The 21469-nt window shown below is 37.8% G+C and overlaps 1 protein-coding gene across 10 annotated transcripts in view; it reads left to right on the top strand.

Moving 5' to 3' along the window:
• The window catches only part of SCEL (sciellin), a 114026-nt gene that overhangs the window by 46712 nt on the left and 45845 nt on the right, over positions 1 to 21469 (top strand). For 9 of the 10 annotated variants that reach the window (XM_019654296.1, XM_019654295.1, XM_019654300.1 and 6 more), the window contains 6 exons: positions 10288 to 10368; positions 12579 to 12641; positions 14360 to 14419; positions 18297 to 18341; positions 19528 to 19584; positions 19891 to 19950. In XM_019654296.1, the coding sequence (XP_019509841.1) occupies positions 10288 to 10368; positions 12579 to 12641; positions 14360 to 14419; positions 18297 to 18341; positions 19528 to 19584; positions 19891 to 19950 (366 nt within the window). The remainder of the gene's footprint in view (positions 1 to 10287; positions 10369 to 12578; positions 12642 to 14359; positions 14420 to 18296; positions 18342 to 19527; positions 19585 to 19890; positions 19951 to 21469) is intronic. The other variant, XM_019654299.1, reaches the window with a different exon arrangement.

The following is a 21469-nucleotide window of genomic DNA, read 5'->3' as shown; positions in this document are numbered from 1 at the left end:
TAAAATATGAAATGAGGAGAAAATGAAGGTTGAGTCTTGATATCTGACTATACATGAGGTGGTAGAGGAGAAACCAGAAAATGAAACCATAACTAGTGCAATTACAGGGTGAAAGGTGAGATGTAATGAGAGGTAGGGAGGGTGAAGGCAGAGAAAGTAGATGCATTCCACCATCCCAAGCCAGCCCATTCTTCAAAGTCTGGTATGAATCTTACTTACACAGTTTTCCCAGCTCAAGAAGTTGTTTTTGTCATCTGAGCTCAGAAAGCTTGTTGTCTGTAGTTGTCCCTTGGGAATTCATTGTGCATGACCTTGAAATATTACGTACTCTCGGGGTATACTCATCAACTAGATGGCATCATCTTATAATCTTTTGAATCATCAATAATATTTATCCATATTAATTTGTCAATAAGTACATATTGATTGATTAGTTTTAATATTTCTTACTATCTACAAGATAAGGAGTTTCCCTCAACTCATCTATCGCATTTGTCTCTTTGTAATTAGGCTTTATTTTATGTGCTTAAGTTATTTTCTCTCTCTCTTTCTCCCTCCCTCCCTGTCTTCCTCCCTCCCTCTTTTCTCTGTTTTTCTCTCTTCCTAAAAACACTTGTTGAGCTCTATGTGCTAGGAAAGCACTTTACTAGAATCCAGGAATATAGACATGTGTAAGACCCAGTCCCTATTTTAAGAAATGCAAAGTCTATCATGGAGTCAGTTTGATCTAGAAGTTCTAAATATCAAGGCTGGCCCCAACTGAGCAGTTCCTTGGGAGTATGATAAGCACAAAGGTTATAGAAGCATGAAAAGGGAGGCAATAGAGGATGTGTTTGAGGTACAGTAGGGTCAAAAGAAGAGATTCCTGAGGTAAACTTAAAGAATGAATAAGAGTAAGCCAGGTGCAGAGGTGGGGTGGGGATGGAGCCATTCCAAGCAGAAAGGAGAGGGGGAACAAATGCTCTAATGCCAGAGAGCGTGTGTGGGTGCGCACGCATATGTGTATGCATGTATCTATTTGTGTGTGTAGAGCTATGAGATTCTCTGCATTCTTTATTGGTTATATTTGGTGGTAGCAGAATAACCAGTAAACTCAAACTTAATGTCATGTGGAAAGATGCTATTTAGTATAAGACATTCTGGGTAGATACTCATTTATAATTTATGATAAACTAAGGTATCTTTTCAGAACATAATGTTTCTGTTTTAAGAGTTAATGCTTTGCTGTTACGTAATTTGAGCTCTATGTGCCAGAGATTATGAAGTACTGTATATATAAAAGAAAGTACAAATGTCATCATTATGGAAAATTATTAGAAGTTCAGGGCCAGTGGAAGTTTTCCCCTTCCCACTTCTTTTATTTGAAGACCAGAAAGCTAGATGCAAAACAATTTGTCACCAATCATTAATATTTATCTTGATTTTTCAAGTTCTTAAGCTTTTTTCTCATCTTAGGGTCCTTCAAAAGAGTGATAATATTTGCCAGGCTTGAACCAATAGAGTGGGTAATAGGCACCATTCATAAGAAATGTTTGTTCGCATCACAGTGAAAAATGGACACAACATTTCTGGGAGGTTGATCTTGAAGTCGCTTCTGATTTCAGAACCCACTGTTAAATATTGGTGTTCCGTTTATGGTAAATTCAAATGTTTCTGACTATGAATTTAGGTGACTTAGAGATTCAGTGATTAAATGCCATGTGAAGCTCACTTAAGAAGCTCACTAAAGCCAATTTAAGGTAGTTGCTCAACAGACAATATCAATGTTTATGATTGTCACCCATTTTAGTGATTCAGGATTAACAAGCCACTGCCAGCAGCAATAAACTGCTCTCCTCTACAAAAAAATGTGCTTTTGTTCTGGAGTCATTTTCAAAGATAGAGAAGAAAATACATAATATCTGGTTAAATTAAGATCGTGGAAACAACCTAGGAAAATTACCATATAGTTAAAGACTTGTTGTGTACTTTCATAATTTCTCATCCACATTTATTTCAACCTCTTCTTCTTCAGTGTTTTTCACTTCCGGTTAGCTGATTGGTAGATTTCGGGGAAAAAAAATCCTAATGAGAAGTGAGTTGCCATGGCAACCTTGCATTACAGTTATATTTTTCTCACTGTAACTATAAATGGTAAAATGCAACCTTTCTAATTATGCTGCAACGTTTTTAACTCTATTGACACCAAACCCACTACAAAGTTTGCTGTCATGATAAAAAAAATGATGTATTTCATTTTTATCTCAGCAAAAATCTTTATATGAACCAGAATCTGTTTTGTAAAAATTAAGCTTCTAAGACATTGAGTAAAATGTCTAACTGCAGTGCTTTTAAAATCTTATCTGAATGCCTAGAATGCCCATTCTAAACATCTGAAATTAATGAAACATTATCCTCAGTTAAGGTTTATTATTTTTGAAAAGTGTTGTTGAAGCGGAATGAGGAGGAAGCTACCTCACAGCGTGGAAATGCAGGTCTGAGCTTTGAGCAGTGAGCTGTTTTTAACTCCGTCCTATGTGGTCAACACAGGCTCTGTCCTCCTAACACCAGTTTTAAGTAACACACATTCAAACAACAACAACAAACGAAAGCCATCCCGGCTTCCTCTCCGTCCTGATTCCTGCTCCCCTCTGTCCCTTGGAGCCCCTGCAGCCTCTGCCATCTGCAGGGAAGCCCCGTGTAGGATGATGAAGTGGGGAACCTGGAGGTTCAGAAGTGGGGGTGAGGAAAAAGCTGTGCAAGTCAGGGTACCTTGGAGCAAGCTCTCTGCCAAAAACATCACCCTCCAAGCTACAACTCCTTCTGCCCAGCCATAAAAACCAAACTCTTTGATTTAAAAAAGAAAAATTTTTTTCACCGTTTATTAGTATTGCCTGAAGTTCTAACCAACTAGAAGATTATAAGTCTCACCTCAATTAAAAACATGAAAACCCTGACAGACCAAAGGGGCTGTCTGGGGTCATTAAATCATAGTGTCAATTATATAAATCAGGTTTTGGGCAGAACTGGAGCACACTGAGGAAATGGTGGTTTGGGTTCTGTAGAGAGGAGATGGCTTTTGAGCAAGCAGACGCTGGGCTGCAGGGAAGACTGAGTGTGGCGTAGTGTAGGTGACAGGAGTATACTGTGACATAGGGACTGTGCTTCCCAGAGCCTGGTGGGAGGACAAAGGGAATAACAGGTGGAGGGGACAGGAGCCAACATTTTACTTAGGATTGTCCTCATTTTTGGCAAATGGGTGGGGGACTTCTCCCTCTCATCTCTCTTTTTCCTCTAGGATATGTGCAGAATGTCATGTAAGTGGAATCACACAGTATATGTAACCTTTTTAATCTGGCATCTTCCACATAGCATAATGCGTGTGAGAGCCATCCGTGCTGTTGCATGAATCAATAGTTCATTTCTTTTCATTGCCGAGCAGTATTGCATTGTATGGAGATAAACAGCTCATTTAGCCATTCACCAGTTGAATGACTTTTTGGTTGTTTCCAAAGGTGCTTTAAATGTTCACATACAGGTTTTTATATGAACATATGTATCCATTTCTCTTGAATAAATCCCTACAAGTAAGATTGCTAGGTCATATGGTTAGTATATGTTTAACTTTATAAGAAACTGCCAAACACTCTTTAAAGTGACTGTACCATTTTGCATTCCTACCAGCAATGTATGAGAGTTCAAGTTGTTTCACTTCCTTAGCATCACTTAGTATTGTCAGTTAAAAAAAATATATGTTAGCTATTCTAATAGGTGTGTAGTATATCTTACCATGGTTCAAAGTTTCATTTCCCTGGAGACTAATTATGTTGAGCATCTTTTCATATGCTTATTTATCATGTATACATCTTCTCCAGTGAAATACCTGTTCAAATTATTTTCCTATTTTTTATTGGTGTTTGTTTACTTATTATTTAGTTGTGAAAGTTTTAAAAAAATATGTTTTGTTTACAAGTCCTTTGTCAGATATGTGATTTGCAAATATTTTTTTCCCAGTGCATGGCTTGTATTTTCATCCTCTTAACAATGCCTTTTGCCATGTGAAATTTTTTTAATTTAATGAAGTCCAATTTATCAAGTTTTTTTTTAAATGAATTGTGCGGTTGCTGTCATATCTAAGGACTCTTTGTCTAATCCATGGTCACAGAGATTTTTCTGCTGAAATTTTATAATTGTATGCTTTACATGTAGGTCTATGATCCATTTTGAGTAGATTCAGTTTTAATGCTGAAAATGTTTATAATTTCTGCTGGTAATAGTTGGACTATTTTTACTACATCTTTGAGAAAGCATCTAAGGACCAAAGGATGCTATGAATTCAGCAATACTTACAAATTTGTGTCTCTTTATGCCTATTGACCAGCTAAAAGTTTTATTTATGTTCTTATATCCATGACCTATTGTAGGTTATGCTAATTTAAATTTTATTAACTATAACGGCATCTACTTACATTTGGAAAGTGCAATATATGAATGTGCAGGGCACTTAAGTCTATAGCAAGGGCTGGGAATTCCTTACAATAACTGCCTACTCACAGCCCCGTAGTAGTTTGCGTCACATATCTGGACCAATTTTTTCCTTTTACAGATGAAGAAGCAGAGGTTCAGAGAAAACCAGTGCTCTATCCAGGGCCAAATTGAAAGTTGGAGGGACAGCTAGTCTAGAACCTAGATCTCCGGAATCATAGCCCAGTGCTTTCTAACACAGCTCTATTGCTGTGTTATGGTTTATTGAAATGGCCACTGGCTGCTAGAAAGTGAGGCATCAGCACAGCAATCATTCTTTTGCACATGTGCCTTGCAGCTTATAAGCTCTTTGAGAGTATGGACCATATCTTTTCCAATCTTTGAATGCGGCATTTGGCCTCATGATCTGCTGTGTCCTAACATTAGGACTGGAGCAGTTGTGGAATAAAAGCTTGTTGAGTTAATGACTCCTTTCTTGGGTAAGGAAATATTTCAAGACAATCTATTGCTATTAGATTTTCATTGGCAAATACCTGGAACAGTGTTGGTTGGATCCAGTATGATACAAACGGAGGAGAAAAAAAAAAAAGCAAAAAAAGAAACATGAGACGTGGCCTCAGGAAGACTAGGCTGACACCCTAGCTGCATCACTTATTAGCTGTGTGACCCAGAGCAAATTACTCTACTTTCCTGAGACTCAGTGGAAAATAATAATAATAATATGTACTCCATAGGATAGATGCATGGATGGAACAAAAATTTGTATGTGAGAGCCTGGCACTCTGATATGTTATTGAAACTCAGTGAATATAGCTTCTATCTCCTTTTGCTATCGTTGGGATAAAAATTCTGTTTGTGGGATACAAAAGCTTAAGCACAATGGAAAGTAGAAATGAAACTCGCAATTACATATTAGAGTCAATTATTCTTGTTTCAACCTTGACTTGTGCTGCAGGAATAGAAATGTTCTTCACAAAGTCAGTCTTAAACAGAAATCACAGAACCAAGCATGTTATCCACAAAGGTCATAATGAAAAGAAGTGATCTTTGCAGCAGCATAGACAATGAAGTAATATAAATGGCTTTATGGTGTTATTTCTATTAGCTCTGGCCCTTGGGCTGCTATCTGCGTTTTCACATTTCTTGTCAGTGCTGCCATTTTACCCCTGAAAGCTATTCTTCACAATTATAGCGACTAATGTGGTGGCGTGGTCCTGCAAAAGTCTTGTGCGATTGAGGGAAAGGCAGAGGGGAGAGCTGCAGTCAATTTATCCACGCTTAAACATTGCGTCTCAAAGTGGTATTCAAACAGGATCATTCCACATGAATGTCTCTTGTTTCCTTCTCTTCAAAACGGTCTCTGCCACAGCTTCCTGCTTCACTCTTGCATTTTAATCCCCCTGCTTGGCATCACACCAAGCTCCTGGCACAGCATGAATGATTTCTCTCATTGCCCCTACCCCCCTAGGGCTTGGGCTCTGTCATTTGTGACTGTCATTGCAGAGATGCAAATGAAAGCTCCTTTGAGGTGAATTGAAGTCAATGTGGCATCTCCTGGCCCCCGCCCAGCAGGGGTGTAAATGCATCACCCTCGGAAATAAAACACCCTCCTCTGCTTTTCTTGGCTTTCACAACTGCACACCCACCTTTTCTTTCCTGGGTGCTCTCCAAACCATCTCTGCGCTGTGTATCCAGATCTACTTCTTGACCCAGCTTTGCCTCCCAGACACACCCCATCAGTATTTACCCACCTCTTTGAGGTCTTGGCGATTCCAAACTGAACGAAACTTAGCTTTTCATCAATGTGATTCTGGCATCAGCAACATTTGGCATCATCCTGTTTCTCAGTTTTGTAATCCTCCTTTTCATCTTGTTACCTCTCTCCTGCCTGTTCTCAGAAATCCAGTGCCCTGTGCAGACCCATTATTACCCGGGACTAACCACTTTCTTACCCCTTTCTTCCACCCCTGGGAGAAAAACATGTAATCAGCTAATCCACACAGATATGCTAAAGATACATTATCATGTGAGTGATATCAAATTATCCTCAAAACAGGGATAATGTTTGAGAAGATGATGGCAACACAAATAAATTACTATCTAATTGTAAAATCTAACTCTAAACCAGAAGGTAGATGCCATTTTCATGTAAATTGTTTTTCCAGGCATATCATATAACAGTAACTCATGAGTGCCTGGCACCTACTAGGTGCTCAGTAGTGGAATTAACAATGGACGTCTCTGGCACAGCTTAACTATCAGATTTTGAAAGTTTCAGGCCCCTCTTCAGTACCCATCTCCTTCTTTACCAAATAGAAATTCATCCAATCACTCCTCCTTTCATTAAATTCACACATCTTTAGTGGGCACCCATGTCATACACCATTCTAGTACTTGAGCTATAACTATCCTTTTAGGAACTTTCAGTACAGTGTGCAGACAGATAATTATGTGTAATCCAGAATAGCATGATGTGTTCTGTGAAGTGGGTGTGCTATGAAGAAACACAAGGGTGTATCCAACACAGCTTTGGGTACCACTAAAATGATAACACCCAAGCCAATGCTGAAGGGCAAGGAGGAAGCATCCATGTGAAAGGAAGGAGGTATGCCAGAGAGGAGTGGGAATGTGATGGTGTTGCTGTTGGTGGTGGTGGTGTTAGTGGTGGTGGTGGTGGTGGTGATGGTGGTGTTAGTGGTGGTGATAGTGGTGGTGGCGGTGGTGGTTTAGGAAATGTAAGTAGTTTGGCATAGCTACAGTACTGGATTCTTGTGGGGTGAGAACAACAACCACAGCACTAGACATTTCTTGAGCACTTACAGTGAGCCAGGCAATGTTCTAATGCTTTGCATGCCCTTCTACTGGCTTCAGAGCTGGCATCAACACGAGAGTCAGGAGACCCACCATGCTCTGTTCTCTGCTGCTCCACTGCCCATCACTCAGAGCCTCACTACCACACTGCTGAGAAAACTTCAGGACTAATTCAGCTGTGTCCTCCATCCTTCTGGCCATGCATCCTCATGGGAAGCACAGTCAGATCATTTTTTATCACCTGGACTATCCCCACAAAACTGTGCATCATTGAACATGACCCAACTTAACATCATCCTGATCTCTCAAACCCTCCCACAGTGCATCCCTGGATGTGTCATCCATTTTCATCAACACTTACTATTCTTTAACCTTGTGTCTGACTGAATGACCTTTCACCTGTTTATCGGGTTCTCCCAGAGGGCCCTGCTCCCACAGCCTTCCTCTCAAAGAAGGCTGTTTTTCTCCTAACCCCACGTATCACAGAATCTGCCACATCCTATCAATTTTAACTCCCTCCTTCTATCACACCCCATCTTCTTCAAAGCCAAACCATATGAACTTCTCTTCCTCAATGGAATTATATGAGGGTCTCTGAGCCACTCACCTTCACTCTTTGAAGATTTTGGCACCTGGTTCATTGTCTCTCACAAGCACCTCTCCTGTCATAATGCTTGGTGATTTCCAAATCCATGTAGAGGATCCTTCCCCAATCCTGACCTCTCACCTTCTTGACCTCTCCTTGTCCTTCACCCTACCTGAGCCACCCATAGATCCTGCCCTTGTAAGTAACCACACACTATGAAATGTCAATGTCAAAGCTTTCTCTCTTTGGCTTATACTTTCTATCTGTCCAGCTAATGCCCTCTAGTCCTCTGATTCCAGAAATTCTTCAGCCCCACCACAACCACCAATCCATTGATTTTACCATCTTTTCACAGTTGCTTACCTCCCATATTTCCACATCCCTCCATGTCCATCTTCGATCTCACAGTACCTCATTGTAATCACTTCCTTGTCTACTCCTTCCCCTCCCTTGACATTATTCTTTAGTTGCACTCACTTGGCTAAGTCATAAACTTAGTTAAATCCAATTCTGAATATTTTCTTTCTGCCCCAAAGCAGCTGAAATAGCAAGATAAAACAAGGTCAACTAGCCTTACACATGTTTTAATTCCATGATTACTAACCACAATTGAGCCATTGGTGCTGCCCAAGGACCCCTTGAGAGGCAGCATACCGTGGGGAGGGCTTATGAAGCCAGATTTCCTTATTTCGACTTCTCATCTCCTGCACCATCAAAAGTAGCCTCTTCACTGGATCATTCCCATCATCATATCTACTTAGTCTAATAACCTTCCTTGTCCTATCAACCTTCAGGTAGTTATGCATTTCTCTCTTCCCCTTTCATTGCAAAACTCTTCAATGCCTCTACCTCCTATTTTCTCTTAAATCCACTCCTATGACTTTTCACCACTGCTCCATCAAAACTGGTCTTATCAGGGTCACCAGTGACCACTTGCCAAAACCATGGTAACTTCCCAATCCTCTTTTGTTTGATATATCATTACCATTTGGCATGCCCAATTACTCCTTGAAATACTTCCCTCACTTGGCTTCTCGGATACTTCTAGGATATGCTCATAGTTCTTTTCTCCTTGGACACATCTCCTCAGGTTCTTTTGCTCTTTCCTACTCATATTCCTGACATCTAAAAATATTACAGGGCCAAGGGTTCAACAATTGGCCTGCTTTTCATCTCTACTTACACTGCTGCCCTTGGTGATCTTGTCCAGTTTCAAGTATTAAACACCGTCTCTAAGCTGATGATGCCCATATTTATATACTTTTTCTTGGATGTCCCTCCTGGCTTATTTCATCACTTCCCTCAGGTCTTGGTTCAAATTTCACCTCACAGAGAGGCCTTCCCAGGACATTCTATATAAAATAGTGTCCCTAACCTGTCATTCTATATTCCCTTACTCTGTTTTATTTTTCTTCATAGCACTTTTCTCCACCTGTCATATATTTATTTGTGTATTGAAAACCTTTTGAGAACAGGGAATTCATCCACTCTGTAGAGTACCTCATTCATAGAAAGCTACCAATAAATGCAACAACAACCCAGCAATCCTCTTGGAAGGGTTATTACAGATGAAGAAACTGAGTCAGGTTAACACATTGTCACACAGCTGACAATTCAGGTAACATGGGTCCACACACTCACCTAGTGTGCTGCAGAAGCCAGAGGGGTACATTGGGCTTAGAACAAAAGGGTACTTTTACTAGGTATGGCATTTATCTTGAGAATAATAGGAAACAACTGGGGTTGTTGTGGCGGTATGGGGAGTGACATGTCCTGGGTAGGGCACAGACTCCATCCAAAATATGCACATAATTGCCTGTCTCCAGTTCCTAGGTCATTTCATCATGCCCCCGCAGAGACTACCTTGGCATTTTGTTGCCAGGATAAAGCTGACAGTATATGTATATGCTTTGTAGCATCAAACTGGCCTGTACTGACAATATTTAAGTCAGATTTAGTTAAGAGCTTCAAATCAACTTTACCTTGAAGTCTGTGCATTGAAAACATTTTTTTGCTGTGTCTGTAACTGCCTGATAGTTGACATAATTCCTAAAGAAGCTTATATATTAATGCCCAGGAACCATTTACTATGCTCATGTGCTGCTGACCCAAAATACCACTTGAGCTAGATAGTCTAGCAAAATATTAAGCTTTTTGAAGAACTCATTATGTTCTTCAAACTATAGTTAAAGAGGATATGGTTTCCAAAAATCTGATTAAACGAACTTTTAAAATATCTATAATTTCAATATTTGACTTCTTTAAAGTTTAGTGCTTTGTAGATTTCGACCTTTCAGGTACCTCCAGTATGGGGGTTCTAAGATGCAGAAGATATTTCCATGGAGGTAATAAATGCATTCAGTTAATAGATGCTAAAATCAGCCATGTTTCCATGGTGAAATGAACTGCCGTTTTCTGTTTTAAAGGGAACCAGCTGTTCACCCTCTGATACCTCCAAAGCCCACTGCTCCTGTTTTATCTCCTAAGCAGCTGAGAAGGGATAATAGGTAAGACCTAACACGCCAGGATTTCTTGCCAAAATACTGTAGTTCAAAGGAAAGGAAAGCAAATGAATTTTGACCTTTTTGGTGTAAAACGTGGATATGTTTTGTGTGCACATTATGGAAGAAGCACTTCTAAAGCTTTTCTACTTCTATTTGTCAACACAAATGTATATTTATGTTTGCCTTTGAATAGTTATGATCATTACCTATCTTTGGAAATAAATCTTCAAGAAACTAAACAATATCCATGTCCAGGAAATGTTCATGTCACGATCCCTTTAACTTATGTATTAGGAACCAATATGTAAGGAACTTCTCTCTCTTTCTTTCTCTCTCTCTCTGTATATATATGTACATATATATATGTATACATATGTATTTGACATATATTGTATATAATATGAATATAAACCAAATATTTGGTTTACATTTACTCATAGTTAAGTTTTTCACTAAGAGCTACGGTTTCTGATGAAAGATATTCTTGAAACTGTGTCACTGCTCAAATCCCTCCTTATGTTAGAAATACCTTTGGGTAATTCTTTAGTCATGTTTTAGCTACGGAATTTGAAATTTATTTAAAAACTATCAGAAATTATGAAAAACATTCTAACTTATCTCCGAATCAAGAAAAAAAAGACAGGTTGCTTTCCTATTTTGAATCTCTGACATTCTATAATTAACACTTAGAAACAAATTCAGAGATCTGAAAGTGTTCCCATTAAACTGTTTAATCACCTCAAACCATTTTTCAAGATGTACATTACACATTTACATTATTATTGTGAAATGAAAAAGTGGTATCTCAATGAGGGCACTACATTAGAGCCACTTGATTGCCTGCCTTTGATTCTTTTGTAATTTTGCTTTTGGATGGTGATTCTTTTCATAACGTGTGAGACAACTCTAGAACTATTCTTCAGGAAAAGGATAACTTCAGCTAGAAAATGCTGATTGGGCAGCAGGGCTACACAGCGCTAGGTGATCAGCCTGTTGATTCAAAGCCAAGGTCTGAATTTCTATTCGGTGAGATGTCACAGGACCTTTGAAATTTTGCCCTTAGGATAAGAGGATACATTTTTTAATGAAAAGAATACTTCTTCATTGAATTAATAAAAAATATAGACCAGATTTATAACTTTTTATTTGTACAATGGTTATAATTATGCTCTTAAAAATAACTTCTCAAGCTTTTTATCTTCTATTATTTTCCCTTTTATAGTATTGCACAATTAAATATTAATTTGAATAGGATTTCCTTAAGGGGCTAAAGTAAATTGACTTTAGTACCTCCGAAATTCTAATCTAGAATCAGTGGCTCTAGAGCAGTGAACTTATGTAGATTTAAAAGATGCTGAATTTCATGGGAATCTGTCTAATCCATTTTTACTACTCTAATTTTTTTCTCCCACCAATAATCTTAAAAATAAAATTAGGACAACTTACATGTTTTACATCCTGATGACTTTAATCACAGCAAGATGATTTTAATGAAAGACTATGAAAGGGAAGTGTTTCCTATGTAATTAACACATGTCCTCAGGAGTATTAAAAAGTAGTTGACTATAGTGTCTTGAGAACAAGCAAGAATGTCTAAGTAGGTCAATAAGATACTCAGAAAAAGAGCAGAGAAAAGCTTTATATCACAAATTGTGACGGAACCTAATATCATAAAATTTAATTCTGTCAATTCAGTTTAGTCATTCTCATTGTAGTGGGTGTACTGGCAATTTAAAAATATTTCCCTTCATATCTGAGCAAATACGTTTCTCGATAGTATTCAGATGGAATGTCTTTAAGAAAAAGCATCTCTCTGATGCCTCATAACAAAAAAATGATTCTTAATATTTTAAAATATTGTATCATTATCTAAAATAGATAAGTATGAAAATGCTTTATTGATGATTGGAAACTAAAATGAAATGAACCTATTTAGAACAAATATTTCTCTATATATTCAGTGGTTAAAAATATATTAAAAGGGATAGGCTAAATTGCAAAGTTAGTATATTGGACTCTAGAATTTCAAATAGGATATGGCTGAGTTCTAGTGACTCAAAAGAGCTAAGGTAAAGTTTGTTATCTCAAGTAGTGCTATTGTTGCAATATACTGTGATCTTTTTGAACATAAATGTTTTCTTATAAATTTAAATTTAACAGAGAAGTGGGGTTTTTTAACCTAACAAACATTATCTTTAACTTTTTAAATATAGGCAGATTTGTCCACCTAAACCAGGTGTATATACAGAAACCAGATCTGCTGAAAGAAGTATAAGGTACAATGAACTATATCTATAACTACGTAATTGTAGAAATGATAAAGTTTGTTTTATTAGAATACTTAAAAATACAAAACAATTAATAATAAAATAGATAAAAATCAGTTTTCTAGCTGACTTTAATACAGTGGGTAATATATATTTTTATTTGTACCTAAGAATTTTATTCTTTTTATTTCTATTCTAAGCTTTGCATTAAGAAAACAACCAAAATTGTTTGAACATGGTAACAGAATAAGATCAAACCCCTTAAGAGAGAAAAACACCTCTTTATTCTCAGCACTTGTCCCAAGATTAACGATATAGTGGGTGTTGATGTGTACATGAATAGGTGGAAATGTAGTCATTTGATTGAACTTGTTCCATAAAAGCATTGCCTAGACTTGGTTGTATAATATGGTAACATTCGGCTCTGCCTGTATCATCAGGAAGAGGTTCACAAGTTGTATTGATAACTTTGGGTAAGGTTTCCCCATGACAGTCCTAATTGACGCTTGTTGTCTTGTACATCCCATCTAATTTAGTACTTCTTTTGGCTATATCTTGTTTTTATTTATATGTTTTTAAGAAAAAAAACACTATTTTTCAAGTTAGTTTTTGAACAATGTTATTTTATAGATCTATCAATATGATAAGCCAATTTTTTCATTATGGTAAAAAACACATAATAAATTTACCATTTTAACCATTATGACAAACCACTTTTTTAGTCAAAACTTTTTTTGACTAAAAACATTTTGCAAAGTTTAAAATGCACGTACTTTTAATTTTTTAAAAATAATCTCCTTTGACTCTCAGAACAGTTCCCGTTTGAAACATACATCAAAGGTGACCTTACCTTCAGGGAAATAATGTTTGCCTGTACCTAGTCACTTAAAATGCAACTCTACCTCAGCATTTCCCAAACTGGGCCCCATGTGACACAGGTTGCTGGTGTATGTTCTGTGAAAGAAGGTTTAATGGCCCAACACATTGAGGAAACACAATGAGAGTTCTGTGACACAGGACTTCTCAGAGCCTCTGTGGACTTATCTACCTTCTGAATCTCCAAAAGTTGGTTACACCTACCAAATTTACTAGACTACAAACTTCTTTCTTCATGGAATTCTATTAACCTTCTGTGACACATTGTTTGTGAAATACAGATCTTAATTTCAAGGAAACCTATAAAGAAATTCCCCATTATTCCTCTTCATGATCTAGAGAGACCAGCATGGACTTAAACGTCTATGTATCAGGGGCTTTCACCTATCCTAAAGTTTACAATGTGCTTTCCCTTTGGAAGTCTAAAAAGATAACTATTTTCACCTCATGTGAGGGACAAATTAATCATCGAATATGTTGCATAAAGCTCCTTGGTTCTGGTAGGAAGCGTTCTGAGCACAGGTTTGTGTTTCCTTGTGCAGTTAACTGTATATGCTTTTCCATATCCTTTCGTAGGTAAAGAACTTTGTAGCAGCTGATTATAAGTCTTTAGGAGAAACTGTAGTTATTTCAATGAGCACTGGAAGGCAGAGGCAGTGCCAGTGGAATGACAGTGGGGTGTGTGTGTGTGTGCGTGTGTGTATGCTGTGATATTTTGTTACTCAGCTAGACTCAATAATTCCTAAGTTGCACATGAACTATCTCTTTCTTTACTGAACACAGATAAATTTTAGCTGTTTCAAAGGTAGCTCTATTGTCATTGACTTGTATTTATTTACCATTGTTTGAAGGAGTCAGGATCTTGAGAACATCGTCAAAGTGGCTACTTCACTTCAGAAAGCTGACAAGGGGTGAGATCTCAGAGCTTCGAGCTTGGTTTTTTTCTTCTCCTTATGTTTCAAAAATGCATAACCAGTACCTTAATGTTCCCAATATGAACAAAATCCCAATGCTGTTTATTGGATAGAATTTAAAAGAAGAAAGAATTGGTGTCCCTAGATGTGTCCCTGAAAATTGGGTGGTACTGATATTCATGGATACTTTTCTTTCCCTGCTTCCTTTTCTCATAACTGTACACATCCCAGTGACCTCAGCTGCCCATGGTTTTGACCTAATTCTAAACCAACTAATTTCAATTCTAATTTATGATGTCAGGCTTCTCTCTGCTCTTTTTCTAAGTGTCTTGTTCTTATTTATGTTGCTTGTCCAGATCTCCACTTACCTGTCTCCCCAACACCCCCATTTATTATAGAATGAGCCAGGCCAAATTCAACTTCCTTATCAAATAGGCTATTTCCTGACTTCTATGTTCTTTTACTCAGGCAAACTCACCTTTCTGGAATCATTCTTGATTTGTCCATGTCTTTTCTCTGTGTAGTATCAGGGATATATGGCTTGAATGTCAAAAATGTTCCTCATGCCCACATGTCCTTAACCCAGTTCAAACTTTCATTGACTCCAGCAAAGGTTATTACTTACTTACACTCCTGCAGTCTCTCTTCCCACTAAACCATTACTACCCATTGTTGCCAGAGGCCTCTTTCTAAGATTCTGCTGGAATAACCACTCCACTGGCTCCCCATTGTGCATTCATGATGTAAAACCTCATCCATGGCCCTTGCCAATGTGGCTCCACCCTAATGTTCCAGAGTTATTTCTGACTTAACCCTTACAGTTACCCTACATTCAATACGAAATCCAACTAGTTCCTCCCCACAGTTTTCAGATACCCGCCTTGTCTATGCCATTCTACCCAATGGCAGTTTTTTTCATCCTTGGGCCACCATATCAATCCATCCAAATTCTATCCACTTCTCAAGACCCAGATCAAGTATCACCTCCTCTGGGAAGTCTTCCCTGAGTGACCTAGTGAGATATGACTTCTGCTTCTCTAAGCTATTCGAGCCCCACTATTCATGTTTTATTAACAACTAATCATATTTAATGTTGTATGGTATTTATGTAAATGTCTCATTGTCTATCATTTCTTGAATCTCTTAAGAGCAGACATTTCGCCTTAGTCACCATATGTCATTTGCTGAGTTTGACATGATGCTTTGTGCAAAGTAGGTGTTTAATAACAGAATGTGGTAAAATGATGAGCAGCAAGAAAACCTTGAGTACAAACATTTCATAGTTTAAATCCCATGCCTACAAATTCTTTCTTGCTTAATGGAATTTGGCAATGCTTAGAGTGTTATTAGGGACTGCAGTCTCAGTCAAAAGAACAAGAGAAGAAGCAGAAGGGACACTTAGCTTTTCTGTGCAAATTCATAAACAAAAGAGGAGCGCTGAATCCAGATGGGGACTCTAGAAAGTATCCTGAATGTTTCATTTCCATTTCTTCTCTCATCTAATGCCTAGATCTCTCATTTTATTTTTGTTTGTGGCAATATTTTGTTTTTAGTAGGAATTAAAAATTCCTACTAAAGTTTTTGGTGGGTGGCAGGGTGGTTTGCAGGAGAGATAAGTGAGTGATACTGAAGAGAAATTATGGTTTGTCATAAATCAAACCAAAACAGTGAGAGTGGCAGTTAGTTCAACTTTCCTGTCTGCTCTCCTGAGCCACGATGCATGAATTCCACAGCCAGGCACGTTCTTTACAGGGAGAAGTTGCTGCTTTGACGGGGGTTAGGGAAAATGTCTATTGCATCGATAGCCGAGTATTGTTACTGTGGGATGTCCGTAGGGACTAGAAATAGCTTTATTTATCCGAGCTGCTCTTTGTGATATTTCTTTGTGAAATAGACTGTTACTCTTATCTGATTAAGAGCATTTAATTTATTGCAAATGCAATGGTGAAACTTAATATCCAAAGCTTTCATCAATTTAAGGTCATTTTAAAAGCTGAACTTCCTCATTCAGAATGCAATCTCCATTTTATTTAATTTACCACAGAGTGTCTCCTCATGATTTATGCTAATTTTCTTGTGATAAACATGAGCAACCACAAATCCTGATAATCTCATCATTGTGACTCACACCAGTAAGGTCTGTGGCTAAAATTTACAGGATTCTTAAATTTGCTCTTTCCCTTGGGAACATGGACAGATTCACAGCCTGAGAGTTGGAAGGTAGAATTTCAAGCAAAACAAAGACAATGGGACATTGTGTCAGGGGACTGGGTAAAGTGTGTACCACACAAGGATAGAGTAGTAATCAATTTTTTCACAGTCAGCAACTTTTGCATTTCAGTGTTTATTCTCAGCCTTCCATCCTACCGTTGAATACATAATATTACTTGGAAGGATTCATCTATGGCTTTTGATTTCATGTGCTCTTAGTGTCTCTGAGAGGACTGCCCCAGCAGCTATGTCACTACCTCCTGCCAGGACTCTTCAAAGCACATACATGACTTAATGAGTATACCTCCAAGACTGAGCCAAAGTCTTGGTGTCTCTAAATACAGTTTTAAAAATAAATATAGCTAACATTTATTAAATTAAAATTAGTATCAATGGGGAACTGTTTAATATAATGGCCAAAATTAAGTGGGAGTTTATGACTTGCCAGACATCATGCTACACAGTTTGTACTCATTAGTTTATTGATTCTTTTTTGAGATGGGTATAATTAGTATCCTTATTTTACAGATGGAAAGACTGAGGCAGCAAGAGGTTAGGTAACTCACCCAGAGTCGCCAACTAAGTGTTGAATCCTAGACTGAAATCCAGGTATCCCTGACCTGGGAGCCTGAATGTGTAACTACTGAGTTACTGAGCCTCATGGCCTTCTAGTCAACACCAGTAATGACTCAAGAAGAAAGAGGAACATTGAGAAAGTGTGGAAAACATGTGATTCTAGAGCAGGAAGAAGGGAGAACCAACATTTGTGAACTGAAAAACTGGATGAGGAAGACAAGAGATAGGGGGTTGAAGTTGGTGGACAGAAAAGTTGAGGACTGAACAAAAGCAGGACACCCAGTGAGGCTGCCTTCTTGGGGGAGAGAGCTGAGCTCATATGATTTTAAGGGATATTCTGGAAGCCAGGGTTTAAGTTAAACAGTTTGCTTTTGAAGAAGCATGCAGAAAGTTACAGTTCTCAAATGTGGAAATAACATAGCAAATTTAGCTGTCCTGGGATAAGGTAGAGTAGAATGCAAAAAAGAAGCCAGACTTACAGATAAACAAGTGTTTTCCAGTAGCTGCTTTGTGCAATTACATTATACAAAGGTAGAATCTATAATTCATCAATGTACGAACATTTGTTGATTCAGTTAAAAACCTGTATTAAACATCTGTATGAAAGACACTACATTAAAGATGTAAGAGGATCCAAGGTAAAATACAGTTCTAAATTTTGAGTGGTGTGTGTGTGTGTGCGTGTGTGTGTGTGTGTGTGTGTGTCTGTTTGTCTGTGTCTGTGTCTGTGTGTATGTGTGTGTGCACACTCATGTGTGTAAAAGCAGGGACATTAACATGAGACAAGTGTGCAATTGCTATATTAAATATATAGTAATGTAAGTGTCATAAATAAGATGCAAAGAAACAAAATGCTGCAAGGGTTCTGAAAATCGAGGGGACTCTATTCAGTTGGAGGACTGGGAAAGATTCCTTGGAGAAAGGTGTTTGAGGAGAGCACTGAGTGATAGACAGGATTTTCGTAGGTGTAAAGGTGGGGCATGTGCGATATTTCAGAGAACTCAGAAACGGTTGTTTTAAGGTGAACCTGCCCTTTGACTCTGGGCAGGCTTTTACTGATGTGAGATATTTTTTTCTCTTCCAAAAGTGAAGAATTGGATAATATCATCAAAATGAACAAAAGCTTGAATAGGTAAGATTTAAAACCATTTATTTTTTGCTTTGTTACTGAATTGCATATCATGACTTCTTATGTCTTCTCAGTATTTGAGTGAGACCCACATACTGGGCTAGTCAAAAGGAGCCTATAAATCTTGAATAGAAAGCTTGTAGAAATCATCATCATTTCATCATCATTATTAATGGTTATTATAATCTAAAGCTTCTAATATTAAAGCAACTTTGATTTTCATACTCCACTTTTTTTAGTAAGGCAGTTAAATAAATAACCACATAGCTCTTCCTGAAATATTAATATGTTAGTATGCAAACAGAATTTGGTTTGGTCACTAAATGCTTTTAATTTAACTAGTACAAAACCACTTATTATCTTAGTTGACATTATCTTCTTATTTTGAATCATTTATAATTGCATACTTTAAAAATTATAAAAATTGAGGTTTGTGTTAGAGGTGTGTGGAATTTTAGTTATCTCTCTGTTACTTTGTGTACGAACACACTGAATGGACAGGGACCAAAGAGAAGGAGAAATAAAGAACGTGTCAAAGGAGTTCATTGGTCAAGAGGTGTGGTTTTAATACCCCGCTCTGACAATACTGATCCCTATGACTGACTATCAATGACTCACTTAAATGTGCTGCATTTCAGTTTCCTCATTTATAAGCGAGGAATTATTAGATCAGGAATCACAGACTCCATGGCCTATTGAGGCCAGGCATGCATAACTGGAAGGGAGCCGACTAGCTGAAATGTGGGCGGAATGCCCTGTCCAGAGTGCCTAGTGTTTTCTCATCTCCAGCCAATGGTTGCCACCTGAGAATTCGAGCCCAGCATTGCAGGATATTTTCAGGAGATACTGAAAATCCAGGTTTCTAGGTGTCAGGACATTCTTGTAAATATTGGCTAACATTAAAAACAAAAACACTCCGTGACATCCCCTCCCCCCAAAAAAAACCCCACATCGTGGACCTACTATGGCTTGTGTATCTCCAATTTATATCTTTTATTGTCTCTAAGGTCCACTGAAATTTAAATTTGAGTATGAAAATACCTGTTTGGAATAAAGCAATTTCAAGAATTGTGGCTCATCTTTCTCAACCATCTTGTTTCCTATCTTAGATGTAAACTGGTCAATGTTTCTATAGAGTTAAGTATCTGTTATTGCCACTGACAAGGTTTTTTATTTAATACATTTAAAGAAATCAAGGTCTTGATGGCATCTTCAGAACTCCTAATGCAGAGCAAAGAGAGAAAAGGTAAGTACATCAGTCTGTAACCTGAAAATCTGATCTCCCAGGTTGCTTGCTTTATTCTCTCAGACATTAGCTAGAAGGGAGTTGTATCCTCTGGCATGAAAATGCACTAGCAGATGGGGTAGCACCCTCAGTATTGTACATTTAGTTCAGGCATAACTGCCCAGAAGGATTTCTGCTCTTACATTCGCTAAGAGTAAATGAGCAAATCACGAAGAATGTTTATTGTATTATACCTGACCTTTCAAGATACCACACAGTTTTATTTCAATATGCAGCCTTTTATTTGAATTTCTTTGTGTTTTACAGAGCCAAAAGCCTTGAAAATCTCATCTTTCTGAATGTCCGGACAGACAGAGATGGCAAAGGGTAAGCTCTGATTAAGACTCTTGTGGGCCACTTTGAGTGAGTCCCAGACTGTCTACCATTTTCTGGGCTTAGAACAATGGCCATGAAAGCTGTTGGAACAGGCCCTAGATCAGGGTCGGGAGATGGGTGGATATCTTCATGCTCTGCCAACATCAACCTGGGTGACCCGGGGCGACCCGGGGCAAGTCACTTAACCTCTGGAGACCTCTAGTTCCTCCTCCTGTAAAATGAATGACCTAGAGGATCTCCAAGTTCCCTTTTAAATCTGAAAATAGAAGAAATCTGGCTGTTACAAGTAGTGGACAATTGGCTGGTTTATGAACTAAGTATATTTATTATAAGATATGTGAGGCTGGGAGCATAGCCCTTCACCATGGAAATCTTTATAATATACTAAGGCCATTTTCAGTTGGAATCTTGGTTCAGTCACTTCATATGTATATCTCAGATATATTTGTAAATATCTCAAAGTCCAGGGCCATGCTTTTATTTATTTATTTAATTTATTTTTGTCTCATTAAAAGGGTTAATGAATGATCAGTAACTGAACGGATAGCATTCAAGAGGTTAACTTAGAGTTCTAGACCGTTACTGATGTACTAGAAAATTGACTTATGTTACTGATATTATTTTTCATGTTAAAAGAAACTAAACTCTCAACAGTTTCATTAAAGAAAACCCCAGATCAGTCAAGAATGACGATGAGTTAAGAATTTATGAGATCTCTTTTTATCTCAGATTGGCTGTTTACCTTGTATTTGGTTAGTCATTAAGTTTGCCTTCCTAACATGACAATTATGTTTGTTGTCTTGGTAATCTTTAAAAATTATTTATCTGTGCCAGCCTGTGCTCAGAATGGTATTCTAGCTTTACAAATCATTCTTGACAGATGCGTTCTCATCTCTCTCTGACGTACAACACTGAAAGTCTATACAGTGGAAGTGTTGGCATTAATAATCCCACAGACATTGATGCTTGTTAACAATATATTATTGTAATGTAAATATGCAGGCATTGTTGCAGGTGAATTTTTTTCAAGTGGAGAACAAATGAAGTGGAAAAATAGTTCTCTAAGTGGTTATATGTGCTTCACAGGAAAAGAGATTTCAGATATTTAAAAATTTAGGTTTGGAAAGTTCCACAAAAGTGGTAGAAAACAGGAAAAGTGGTATGAGCATCACAAGTAATCATTTCATGGGTTAGAAAGGAGGAAAGAGAAGTGATTTGTATTCTAGGATAACTTGATAACAACTAGGTTTTACTGCAGGAATGGCTGATCTTGTTGGCATAGTAGGGAGAGTCCATAGTTCCTTTTCCTTTTCCCCTCCTTTACTTCCTTTTTTCTTATAGTGAAAGAAACTAAAATGTCAATAGTCTTTTTTTTTTGAATAGTTGATTTTTTTTTTTTAAGATTTTATTGGGGAATCGGGGGAAGGAGAACAGACAAGTTGCTGTTGTTTTGTTCTTCAGTCTAGTTGTGGAGGATGTTGCTTCACTGGCCCAAGCTGGCACCATTATT

The sequence above is a fragment of the Hipposideros armiger genome, unplaced genomic scaffold (assembly GCF_001890085.2).
Source record: "Hipposideros armiger isolate ML-2016 unplaced genomic scaffold, ASM189008v1 scaffold_219, whole genome shotgun sequence".
Lineage (NCBI taxonomy): Eukaryota > Metazoa > Chordata > Mammalia > Chiroptera > Hipposideridae > Hipposideros > Hipposideros armiger.
The sequence above is the reverse complement of the archived record's forward strand: the minus strand, read 5'-3'. Positions and strand labels throughout refer to the sequence as shown.